General features: G+C 55.1%; 1 protein-coding gene across 1 annotated transcript; it reads right to left on the bottom strand.

Annotated features, from left to right (window-relative positions):
* Window positions 1-995: 995 nt before the first annotated feature.
* LOC133352787 (bombesin receptor subtype-3-like) lies at window positions 996-11,963 on the bottom strand. The gene is made up of 3 exons (XM_061568677.1): window positions 11,577-11,963; window positions 5,213-5,720; window positions 996-1,502 (listed from the first exon to the last, which is right to left on the bottom strand). Exons 1-3 carry the CDS (start codon window positions 11,939-11,941, stop codon window positions 996-998), a joined length of 1,380 nt encoding a protein of 459 aa, XP_061424661.1. The 5' UTR covers window positions 11,942-11,963.
* Between the last annotated feature and the right edge of the window lie 690 nt (window positions 11,964-12,653).

The following is a 12,653-nucleotide window of genomic DNA, read 5'->3' as shown; positions in this document are numbered from 1 at the left end:
TTCTAATTTGGCAGCAGAAGTCTCAACGCTGTGTGGAAGCTACCTGGCCAGTCGCTCCAAAATAAGCTCCAGGTCTTCTCGGCCACTGTTATACCCTTCTCCTGTGCTTGCAATACTGGGACCCTTTGAAGGAACATCTGCTCCTGTTGGAAACATTTAGTCTGGCCTGCCTAGGATTCATCCTGGGCTCAGCCAAGCTAGATTGTGCAAGCTCACATATCTTTAAAAGATCTGGACAACCCAATAGTGAGCTCCTCTGCCATGCCCAGCGACTGCATGCCCAAACAGCTTATGTTTGACCGGATAGAGGGGGCTAAAAGTGCACGGCACGAGCTAGTGAAGAGATGGATCGATATGGTACATGAGGATGTGGAGCTGAGGATACTTGCTGATAACTGATACCACGGGTGTCAAGATCGGAAAATGTGGAGGAGGCCCGTGCAGGATGCTACTGGGCAGTAGCATCCTGCAACGGAGGACAGAAGAATGACGCTCACAACAACGAGCACAGCGCCGGACGGTTAAAAGCAGCGATTTGGAACAGTTGGGTGCACCGGTGGTGCATCTATCAGTCAGTCAACCCATGGCACTCCCATCACCTTCCATCAGCGGGACTTCGATACTTCACGCAGCCTCAAAGTGCACCTAGCCTGGCACAGGCGCTGTGATGACAAGCGGTGGCTGTTGTTGTTGTGATCTGCAGGGTGGTGATCAAGCACTGCATGGAGGAGACGAGGCTGTCAGTGCCTGGCAGACCGAGTCCTCAACACGGGCGGAGGAATCAACGGTTGGCTACGTACGGTGCGAAATAAGTTCAACATCCATACGTACACACGGTTGTTCCGACATGCGAGTGATCGGGAGGCGACCGTCATCAATCGCCCTGCCTCCTCGACGTTGCACTTCTGTCCAGCGCCGTGCAGCGAGGCAGCGACCGGGGGTGCTGCGTCCCAGCAGGCACGACCACGGACGGCCTCCGGCCCTCTCCGCCCTGGTCACGCATTCGCTGGCAGCGCGGCTGGCTGCGGGCCGTGCGGCTCGAGCAGGGCGATGTCGGGGACGCCCAGCTGGAAGGCCACCCCCCTGCGCTCGCTGCCCCCCGCGAGGCTGCTCGTGCTGCGCACGGACGTGGCGCGCGTCAGCACGGACGCGAGCCTCGTGCTGCGCCGCCGCCGCCTGCGTCGCATCGCGGCTCCCGCGTCTCCCCCACCGCTGCCGCCGCCTCCGGCACCGCGGAAGAGGCGGCGGCACGGAGACAGCTCGGCGCGCAGGTGCGCGCGGAAGCCGTCGCTGAGCAGGTAGAGCGCCAGGGGGTTGACGCAGGAGCCGCAGAAGGAGAGGGCGCGCGCCGCCACGGTGAGCAGGAGGTGGGCGCGCGACGCGGCCGCCTGCCCCGGGGTGAAGGCGCGGTAGAGGTAGAGGAGGTGTGCGGGCAGCCAGCAGGCGGCGAAGAGCGCCGCCAGCACCAGCACGGTGCGCGCCAGCTTCCTGCGCGCCTGCACCTGCGGCAACACAAAGACCCCCCCACCCGTGGATAGTAACCTCGGCAGACGCGGTCAGAGCACGTGCTGTGCGCGAGCACCTATTAAGGGGTGGCACGGCACCTAGGGGGGGAGGGGCCGGCCAACTCCACGCCCAGCTGCTCCCTGTGCCCATGCTGACACACCGTGCCAGGTGTTAATGTAAGGCCGAGTCGATGAGGGAAGGCCGAGGACCGGTTGACATATTCGCCACTGTGTTTATGTAAGGGGTGTGTTCATTTAAGCGGTGGAGAGATGCTATCTGCCTCGCCTGGTTTACAGGAGGTCGTGGGTTCGATCTTGAGCCTGGCGCCTGCTGCCGTGTATTTAGAGTTTGCGTGTCTCTCTCTCCTCTCCCCGTGGATTTTTCTCCGGGTCCTCCGGTTTTCCCCCTCCACGTTTAGAATGGACATCACGCACTTAGAGTGTTTGGCTGCTGCTACACATTTTAAACACGATGACGATGAGCTATCATGTGTGACAGCCAGGTCGCACACTGGCAGGGGTCTCCCCGACGCCTTCAAACTAAACCGGCGGTATGACATCTGGCACCGCGACGTCGATGCCCCCCCCCCCTGCCAAAGCGAGGGGCCCGGGGCGGTCACGACCGATTGGCCGCACCCTTGGGACGGCTCTGGCCGAGGGAGAATGAAGAACGCCGAGCGTCAGCCACCCACCCGTGCACCCTCCCCACGTGTGCTGGACCACCTCCTGGCGCGCATTGGAAAAGATGGGGGGACAATCCTTTAAACCCTCCTCCAACACAACCACCACCACCTTCCTCTGCCCCCCTCAGCAGTGTAATGGATACGCCGCAGTTACTCGAGTCTAGTGGGGTAAAGTGTGGGTACTCCTACCCAGGGGGGGGGGAAGTATGTGGCAGCGTTCTGCGACGCGTCGGGGGCTCAGTCGCCCACGGGGGGGGAGCGAATCGACTGAAAAACAAATAATACAAGTGTTGAGAAAAAATATTAAAAAGAAAATATCCCACAATTAACCGTATATTCCAAACAATTTTTTTTGTTACAAATGAAAAAAAAATGTTTCCGAAAAATACACACAGCGTGAAATCTCGTCGTAGCGCTACTGATGGTGGTTGTTACTGAACAGCAGCAGGATCGTTTTATGACTGACATGCGCATGAAAGCAAGATGCACCATAACTGAATTGTAAGTATTGTTACCTTTACATCTTTTTTTATCACTATCACCCTGAGACTATCTTCCTCTAAACCCAACACGCGGTGCAACTGAAATAATAATATATAGCGTAATAGCCTAACATATTGTATACGGGGTGAAACACATTCGTTCGCTATTTCAGTAAAAAGTGAGTCGGGAGAAAGAAGGGGGCCACAGTCGGATCTCGGATAGCCCCCCCCCCCACCCCGTTGAAGGGAGCTGCGCCCTTGCTCCCACCTCTTCCCGCGCACCTCCGATTAGCACGCTTAGCTGCTGCATGTTCCTGTACGTGTGTTGAACTTCTTTCGCACCGTACGTGGCCAATTGTGTTAATCGGAGGCGCAGGACGAAAGAAGTTCAACACTAGCTCCACTACCCGGCTTCGCCCGGGACTTAGATTCACCATGCCCGGCCGCTTTTGTCTCCCCAGTGGCGATGTTCACACACCACACCAGTTACTCGTTTGAGGCTGAGTCGACCTACGGGAGGCCCAGGACCGGTTCAAATAATCGTCACTGGTGGTGGCCGTGAGCGGGAATCGACCTCGGGTCGCCAGGTTCGTAGCGCAGCGCGCTAACCACTGCGCATGCGCGGGTCACATGACAGAGATGTGACGTCACAGTTCACTTGCCGTGCATTATTGCGCCCCCCCCCCCCCCCCAAAAAAAAAACAAAAGTGTATTTTTATAATTTTTGCATGGTGCACAGTTTGGAAAGTACCCACATGGCAAATTTCAAGTTTGTTGCATGTCGGGAAGTACGCTAAACATTTTGAACAGACACACGTAATCACAAATTTCCCTTTTATATATATAGAAGAAGATGTAGTGACATGACACTACGGAGCATAGCGCTGGTTGCTGGCAGAGAAGGGGATCTGCGGTTGCAGCAGCAACCCTGTCTGACAGCAGGTCACGTGATAAGCCAGAGAGAGGGATGTAGGGGAAAGGTGATTGAAGGGGCACGTGAGGTAAGCCCGGGAAACCGCGAGTAGGTTCTGGAAGGGGGGCGTGGCCGGGCGGAGCGAGGCCACGCTGGGAGGATAAAAGGGGACCCCGAGCGAAGACTCGGGGCTGTTGCCTGGAGTGGGATCCCGTCGCGCTGCTGGAGTCTTCGTCTGCGTCGTCACCATCTCGGCGTCGTCAGTCAGGCAGTCTGCCAGCTGCCCTGACTGGGAGCTGTAGTTACCTTTGTAACCTGTTAAGGCTGTTAATAAATAGAGTGCCTCCTCCTCCTAGTGTCTGTGAGTGCATCACTACACACACACCATATATATAGACAATATATACATCTGGCGAACGTGGAATATGAGGTCCAAAACACCCCCTACAACAGTGGTTCTCAACTTGTTTGGCTACTGCTGTTACCCCCTTTGTTGAATTTTGTTTCAACCGCGTACCCCCTTCAACTGATCCAACATGGTTCTGAGGCAATAAATGCATGAATAATGAACGTAGATATTTTAACCAATTGTCGATTTTGTGAGATATCCTAACTAGTGAGTAACTGCAAGCGAATGAAACAAATCAACAGACGCTCTGCATGCATCACGCAATTTGTTCGCTGGCTACTCTTGGAAGCAACTTTGTTTACGATTAATGAGTTTAGAAAGGTATTTATATAGTTCTAGGTTACATATGGATTTACATTTTATCGTAGTTATTTTATATTGGCAGATTCATTCAACATTATTATTCAACATTAACTCACGCACCCCCAGGGATCCGCGTACCCCCGGTTGAGAACCTCTGCTCTCATAGCGCGGTCTCTGGAGCTCGAGTTTGAGTCCATTGGACTCCCTTCCACCACCAGAGGCGTGAGCAAGAATAATCATTCAAATGTCTCATGCGAATTCTATCCGAGGATCCCAAATGCGCAATGCATAAAAATCAGGAAACTAAAATAGAACCAGTGGCAACCGACCAAACTAAAGAGGGAAGGCCACTTTCAAGAGATGGGGCTTCAAAACAGACAAGTGTATCTACCAACTTCGATTGCCTGATTTAAAGTGCCAAGGCGTTCCATAGCGTTGGTGCCACGCTCACCGATCACCAAAAGAGCGCAACCTGACCTGGGAGTGCTGAGCAGATGGAGATCAGAAGATATTAAGGACCTTGATGGAATAGATAAAAGTGTTATGTAAGAAGTTGCAGGGCCGCGCATTGAGCTCATCCATACAGGACCACCACCCCAGACGCACGCTCAGGAGGGTCCTGCCACGTTTCCCGGGTTGGGGCAATGTTGCTTCGTGTAATCCGACTTTAGGCATTAGCAGGCAACTGATGTTTGGCCAATACCAAATACTTTAGATGTTTTAGCTATTGAAACTGAAGAACCATGGAGGAAACCCACGCGGAACAGAGGGAGAACATACAAACTCCACACAGTAAAGCACCCGAGTAGGGAATCGAACCCAGGGCCTATCTTGCGAGAGGAGGCGCCAGTGTCACCACTTCGCCATCACCACCACCACCGCCACTACACCCTGCCGCCCTGTGGCGGTGCAACAACCCTAACGGAGGAGTGAGAGCGCTGAGAGCGGGCACCTGTCTCCACGCGTGCTCTCCACCGCCGCCTCCGCGTTCCCCCGGCAGCTCGCGCGCGCTGGCTAGGAGCGCGCGCGCGATGTGGTAGTAGTAGCCGCAGATAGCGCACAGCGGCAGCGCGTAGTAGGCGAGGAAGAGGAGCGACGCATGGATGCGCAGCGGCTGCGCATCGCCGTCCAGCGGGAAAGGGCACGCAGACGAGCAGCGTGTGACCGTGGGGGGCCGTCGCCGCCCCCGCCGCGTCGCCGCCGTCGCCCGAGGCGAAGTCGCCCGTCCGCGGCTCCTCCTCAATGTCCACGACGGCGGTGTCGTCGTCGTCCAGGTGGAAGACGTGGACGTGCGAGAGGACGGCGTCGGGCAGCGCCAGGGCGAGCGCCAGTGCCCATATGAGGGCGGCGCGCGCCAGGGCGCGGCGCAGAGCGTGGCGCGGCGCGGCTCGCTGCAGCTTCATGGGCTTCACGATCGCCCTGTACCTGCGGGGGTGTGTACATTCCACATTTCCATGACTGGAGTTTATCCACAGGACAACCACCGTTGACTTCCCCCCACCAAGTGGTATTTATTTGGGTCGACCCTGGAGGGATGATGGGCTTAGCCAACCCGGCACCACGCACGGAGCAAAGTTGCGTCTGCCATCTGTGCGATGGCGTGGCGAACGGGATGGTGTTGGCGAGCGGGTGGCAGGATGGGTATCGAGATCTGGTAGCGGTATTGAGTTGAGCTTCAATGTGACAGTAAGACCGCGCAGTGTTGGTAGATGCTGCCTGAGAAATACGTCCCGGTTTTGGTTGATGGAAAAGGTGGCCACCCTCACCCACTCACTCGCTCCCTCACCCCCTCACCACGCACTTATTCATTCGTTCTCATTATAATTCGCCAAGTCACTCACTAACTCGGCGCCTTCGTGATGGCCTTGCGCTATCCGAGTGGTGTGAATAGCAATTGTACTCGTATTATTATTATTGACTTGACACTCAGCGGTACTTACTTTATCCACCTGGAGAGAGTGTTAGTTGTGCACGCTGAGCCACAATGCAAACACAATGCCCCCTCCCCCCAGACCATTCCGGCTCAGAGCAGGAGCCACGCTAGAGTCGACAATATGTGCTCATTTCCGCCGCCGTCTCTCGTGGGTTTGTTTTCGTGGTCTGGATTTTGTGTTTTACTGCGGCGTGCATTCGTCTTCCTTGACGTCGTAGATCTGGATAAAGAGCCACATCTCTCCATCGGCATTCTCGAGCTCCTGGGGAGGAATTCCACATTCCACCCTTTCCACACGACCCCTCCGAGACCCCCCCCCCACCCCCCTCTCTCTGCCGGGTCTCTGCAGAAGCGTGCGGATCGCTACTTATCTCACTTTCCTTCTCGATGCAATATTCAGAAATTGTATGTATTATTGAACACGTAGTAGGCTTTCGCGACCAACATTATCCATAATAGAGGTCTCTTGGGTGGTTGTACTGAGATTGAAAATGTTTGTGGGTTTATTCTCCAACACAAACGGTGTGCTGAACTAGTAACAAATTGGCACGTTTTGTTTACGTGACAAACCTTACTAAGTGGGCTGTGTCGGGTGGTGGTGGTTTAACGACACATTTATATATTTACGCGATCTAATCTAAATAGAAAATAATCTCTATTCGGGAAAATCTATTATAATAATATTATTGTTGTTGGTGGTGAGGCAATAGGCGGGCCCGTTACATGGCGTTGTGTCGCGTGCTCGAACTATCGGCGTGCAGCTAAACTGGGGCTGGGGGTAAAGAGAGCGGGGGGTATTCTGCAATTAAACTTCTTTTCCAGTTCCGCCACTTTTATTTGCCTCCATTTATACCCTCCCCACGTGTCCGTCGGTAACCGATCAGCTTTGATCGATCCCTCCCAGGGCATTGTGTGCAGTGTCGAGAAATCGCAAATTCCGGCCCGGTGGCTGCTACGAGCGGGAACGGCTAGCAAGCAAATCCTGGCACGGAGGGTTCACTCGCCTGTCATCATCATCCTCCTCCTCAGGGGGTCGGTAAAACAAATGAATGAGTACCACATTTGTGGGAATATAAACGGCGGTTGTCCTACGCTGAAACTATCACCAGGGTTCAGCAATGTCCACCAGCGGCTCTACAGGGCTGGTCAACAACAACAACCACAATAACTACAACAACAACCACAACAACAACCGCTGTTCACTACTAAGTGGAGGTGACGTCACCACAGCGCTTGTCCCATGCTGGGTGCGCTTTGAGGCCACGTAAAGTGTTGAAAGTTCGTTGACAGGAGGTCACAGAAGAGAACCCGGTGCCGTGGGTTGACTGACTGAGGAATGGCAGATGCACTAGCTGTGCCAACTCTCTGCGTTTTATCTGCCCGGCGATCTGCTCGTTGTTGTGAGTGTCGCTCCTCTGCCCCTCCGTTGTTGCCGGAGGGCGACTGCCCCCAACTGCCCGAGCAAGGGGGTCCTTCACGAGCTGTGGACAGTGGATGAGCACCAACGCCTCGGAGCCGACTCGCGCAGCAGGAACTCACTGTAGCTGTGAGGAATCGCTGTACGGACTCTCTTAGCCTTTCGCCCCTCACACTCCTCGCCCCTCGTGCCGCGTCTTCACCGCATTGGACGCAGCTGTGGATCGTTCGCCTCCAGAGGCCAACTCTGGAAGCATCACCAGCCACGTTGGCGAGATGTTAACTATCTCGCCTGGTAGAAAGGAGGTCGTATAAGTCTCTCTCACCCCGTGGTAGCGTGGATTTTTCTCGGGGCCCTTCGGTTTGTCCCTCCGCATTTAGAATCAGCATCACGCGTTTCGAGTATTCGGCTGCTATACATTTCCACATGATGATAAGCCACTTCGTTGAGCTATCATTTGTGGCCAGATCGCTACAATAGCTCAGTGGACCTTACCTGGTAAACTACAATACACATGTTGAGTTTAGCAACGCATTCACCAAAGGCAACTCTGGTAACTCGGTGGACAATAGGATATTGCTACGAAGCGCTTGCTAAACAATGATAGGTCGATATACTATACATTCAACATGCTGAAATGGTCCAGAGGCCCATCACACCATCTGTTCAAACCATTACTCCGTCACATCACTCCACACCATCACTCCGCAACATCACTCCACACCATCACTCCGCAACATCACTCCACACCATCACTCCGCCACATCACTCCACACCATCACTCCGCAACATCACTCCACACCATCACTCCGCAACATCACTCCACACCATCACTCCGCCACATCACTCTACACCATCACTCCGCAACATCACTCCACACCATCACTCTGCAACATCGCATTGCACTATCACTCCACCCCATCACTCGACAACATCGCATCATAAGCATTGAGGCATTCCTGCTCGTCTCCCGTTCACAGCCTTGCAGAGCCAGTGGTGCAAATTCCACATTCCTATGACAGGATGGAGGTAGCCCATCAATAAAACCGCTGTTGATCTTCCCCACACCAACTGGTACTCATTTATCGACCCCGGAGAAAGGAATGATGATAATGGGCTGAGTGGACCCCCACCCCAACGTACACACCACGCATCGTCGCACCTCGAGATAATCACAGAAACAGTGCAAGTTGGTGGGGTGGATTAACAGGCCGGACATTCTTAGTGCTCGCATTATTCTGCTCCGTGGGACTGCAAGGTTATAGCTTCAAGGGCCAATTAACCTCGTGGTGCGAGGGCATCTCCCAAACGCGCTGGGGATGAGGGGGGGGCATCATTGACCTTGAGGGGCCGTCATTAACACACATTGTGAGGTTTTTTGGTATTCCTCTCTTCCTGCTCGACAATGACCGTCCCCGTGTTGGCGGGACGGGAGGGTCGCAGCAGCTGCCCGATGGGGCTGAGGGCGGCTGTGCGCCCTGATGCGCGCCACCACCATCATCATCATCAGGAGCGATGCTCCCTCCCTCCCTCCGTACCTCCTCGCTGAGCGCAGCAGAATCTCCACCGCTCACGCGTGCACACCCAGAAACTGGCGACATCCTGATCGCCGATCGTGACCTCAAGGAACGCCACGCGCAATGTACTCTTCTATGGCTGCTACGACTGCTGCTGTTGCTGCCACGGTGACACCGACCGGTGTCACCGCGTGGAGGGTAGCCGCAAGGAGCGCGCTCGGCCACACGAGGCCGCGTCGCGCCCGACGAGTGGCGAGATGTTAACTACCTCGCCTGGTGCACAGAAGAACGAGGGTTCGATCCTGACCCTGGCGCCTGCTGCTGTATATTTGGAGTTTGCGGTGTCTCTGTCTCTCTCCCACGTGGTTGCGTAGATTTTTCTCCGGGTCCTCCGGGTTTTTCCTCCACATTTATCATCAACGTCACGCATTTACAGTATTTGGCTGCTAGACATTTCCACACGATAATCTACTTCGTTGAGCTATCATTTGTGGCCCGATCGCTTCATAAAATGAGCTGCATAGCTCAGTGGGCCTGACCTAGTAAAATACAAATAGAAGTCGACTCGGCTCTTCACAGAAACAGGTACCACGACCATCCTCAGAAAATTAGAAACGTAATGCACAATTGTATTCGAAGGTGTAACTGGTCAGGCGCCTCCTGGTCACTCCTCTATCGCTGCTACTGCCGCGGTCACTTTCCCGTGAACTTCGCTCGTGAATTCCTACGCCCATGTTGAGGACTCAGACGAACATCCACGCTTTGTTCAACCACCACCGCACTGCCGGTCACTACAACGCACTCATTCTCTTATCCACTCACAAAGACAAAAATCCCTGTATCGCATTGGCAGACTGCAGAAGCATGTGCCGTTGGCGAGAACCTATAAAGGCCGGTACGGCACACGAGGGGGTGGGTGGCCAGCAACACGCACGGTCGCCTTTGTTTCCCGAGTGGTGATGTTTACACACCGCACGAGGCACTCAATTGACCTAGGGGAGGCCCATGATCGGTTCAGATAATTGTCACTGGCGTTGGCCGTAAGCGGGAATCGAACGTGTAATCCCCCCCCCCACACACACACACATTGTGCAAGAGCGCAGAAGCGTGGTCACCACATCTACGCCTCTATATAAGGGACGAAACAGGTGGACTTCTCCACAAGACTGGCTGTCGCCTGATGAAGCTAGTTGTAATTACTGACGAAACGTCGTACTCAGATTGTAAATGTTGTGGCTTGGCTCCCCAACACACCGGTGTACTGTACTAGTACACTACGCTATACACTACACTATACACTACACTATATACTACACTATACACTACACTTAAACACTGCACTATACACTACACTATACACTAGTGCTGTACTAGTGACAAATTGGCACGTTCTGTTTACGTAACAACCCTTACTCGTTGGCTGTGTCGGGTGGTGGCGGGTTTTAACGACACATTTATATATTTACGCGATCTAACCCAACAACCCTCTATTACGTTTGATCAGCGCATCGAGTAGAGCTCGTCGAGAGGAACAGATCGTCGTGTCGTTCGCCTTCAACAGACACAGAATGACGTCGCAACGCAGTTTATGCGAGAGCCAGGCGCTTATGGGACCCCGGGGTCCCGCCATAAGGTTACATTCAAGCAACGCGTGAGCAACACTTGTAGTTGTTACATCTACGACACTGCTGTTTGTAGCTGGCCGTTTGACATTTTCCGCCTTTGCGTCTGTGCTCGTCAACTGTGTTGAAATCCCGTCAATATAAATACGTCGTTAACTCACCACCACCTGTCACAGCCAATCAGTGAGGTTTGTCACGTAAACAAAACTTGACAATTAGCCGCAAGTTCAGCAGAGCGGTGTGTTTGTGGGTTGACTCTCCAACACGCCGGTGATGCTGAAGTAGTCACGAATTGGCACGTTTTGTTTACGTGGCAGACCTTACTAATTGACTGTCGGGTGGTGGTGGTGGTGGTTGGTGGGTTAACGACATGTTTATATCTACGTAATCTAACAAACCATACTTTTATTATGGACATTATTGGTCGCGAGAGCCCTCCTACTGCTGCTGCTCTGTGTTAAACCAAATAACACTGCTGATAAGTGGCGGGGTCAGAGGTTAAGGCCGCGAGCCGCCACCGCGGAGTCCGCGACTCCAGCGGCCACTCTGCGCGGTAGCCAGAAGCTGCACGTCACGGGCAGCAAGCCACAGGTGGTGCGGTTTCACGTCGTCCGTCATCATCGTCATCATCCACCGTGCTCTATCCGCTGCTGGACGACAGCTTCCCCAAGTCGTCCCTATTGAGGAGTGAGTTCGAGCCGTCCCCTCGCCCGTCGCGGGGTGTGCGGGCGAGCAGCACGCAGGCGGAGGGTGAGGTGGCCGGGTGAGGTGGCCGTGCCCCCTCCTGCTCACCTGTCGGCGGAGAGCGCGGTGAGCGTGAACACGGACACCCCGACGCTCGTGAGCTGGATGTAGGGGATCAGCTTGCAGCCGAACTCTCCGAAGAGCCACTGCGGCGCGAAGTACTTGGCGGCGTCCACGGGCACGCAGGCGAGCAGCAGCACGGCGTCGCCCAGCGCCAGGCTGCACAGCTGCACGTTGGGGCCACTACGCAGCGAGCGCGCGCGGCACACGGCGCTCATCAGCGCCACGTTCCCCACCACTCCCACGGCCATGATCGCCGCGTACAGCGCCGCGATGGAGGCGCGCAGCGCAGGACCCGGCATCGCCGAGTCGCCCTCCGCGTCCTCGTCCCACACGGCGTCGTCCTCCTCCATCCATCCGGGCTGCACCCCCGAGGCGCCCGACCACAGCAGGGCGGGCGCCCGCGTCGCGTTGCGCGGGGCGCTCATTGACGAGCTGAGCGACGTTCGCGCTCCTCCTGCGCTCGCCCGTTCTCTCTCGGAACCCTGAGAGAGACGAGGCGAGAAGGACTCGGAGTTTGAGACTTCAGGTCGGATCGTGTCAGCACGCGTGGGGGAGGCTTGCGAGGGAGAGCAGCGTGCAAGTGAGTGCAGAGAGTGCGGAGAGTGAGAGAGTGAGGAGAGTGAGAGAGTGCGGAGAGTGAGAGAGTGCGGAGAGTGCAGAGAGTTAGAGAGTGAGAGAGTGAGAGAGTGAGTGAGTGCGGAGAGTGAGAGAGTGCAGAGAGTGAGTGAGTGCGGAGAGTGAGAGAGTGCAAAGAGTGAGAGAGTGCAGAGGAAAGAGTGGAGAGGGGAGATGGGACTGGAGGAGAGTGGCGATGAGTGGAGAGGAGAGAGTGGAGAATGGAAATTGTATTGGAGAGTGGATGAGTGTGGACAGGGCGGTAGAGGTTAGAGGAGATTCGAGAGATGAGGGGAGAGTATGTGGGAGAGTGTAGGGGAGAGTGTGGGGGAGAGTGTGGGGGAGAGTGTGTAGGAGAGTGTGGGGGAGAGTGTGGGGGGAGAGTGTGTGGGAGAGTGTGGGGGAGAGTGTGGGGGAGAGTGTGTGGGAGAGTGTGGGGGGAGAGTG

The sequence above is a fragment of the Lethenteron reissneri genome, chromosome 5 (genome assembly GCF_015708825.2).
Source record: "Lethenteron reissneri isolate LAM-NWPU_2019-01 chromosome 5, ASM1570882v1, whole genome shotgun sequence".
Classification (NCBI taxonomy): Eukaryota; Metazoa; Chordata; class Hyperoartia; order Petromyzontiformes; family Petromyzontidae; genus Lethenteron; species Lethenteron reissneri.
The sequence above is the reverse complement of the archived record's forward strand: the minus strand, read 5'-3'. Positions and strand labels throughout refer to the sequence as shown.

Bases quoted from the DNA above. Each gene is read 5' to 3' on its own strand.
- LOC133352787 (XM_061568677.1), bottom strand. From the start codon at position 11,941: ATGGAGGAGGACGACGCCGTGTGGGACGAGGACGCGGAGGGCGACTCG. The intron at 5,721-11,576 runs GTGAGCAGGAGG...ACACCCCCGCAG, and splicing joins ACCGCGCTCTCCGCCGACAG to GTACAGGGCGATCGTGAAGC. The intron at 1,503-5,212 runs GTTGTTGCACCG...GTGTTGCCGCAG, and splicing joins GCTCTCACTCCTCCGTTAGG to GTGCAGGCGCGCAGGAAGCT.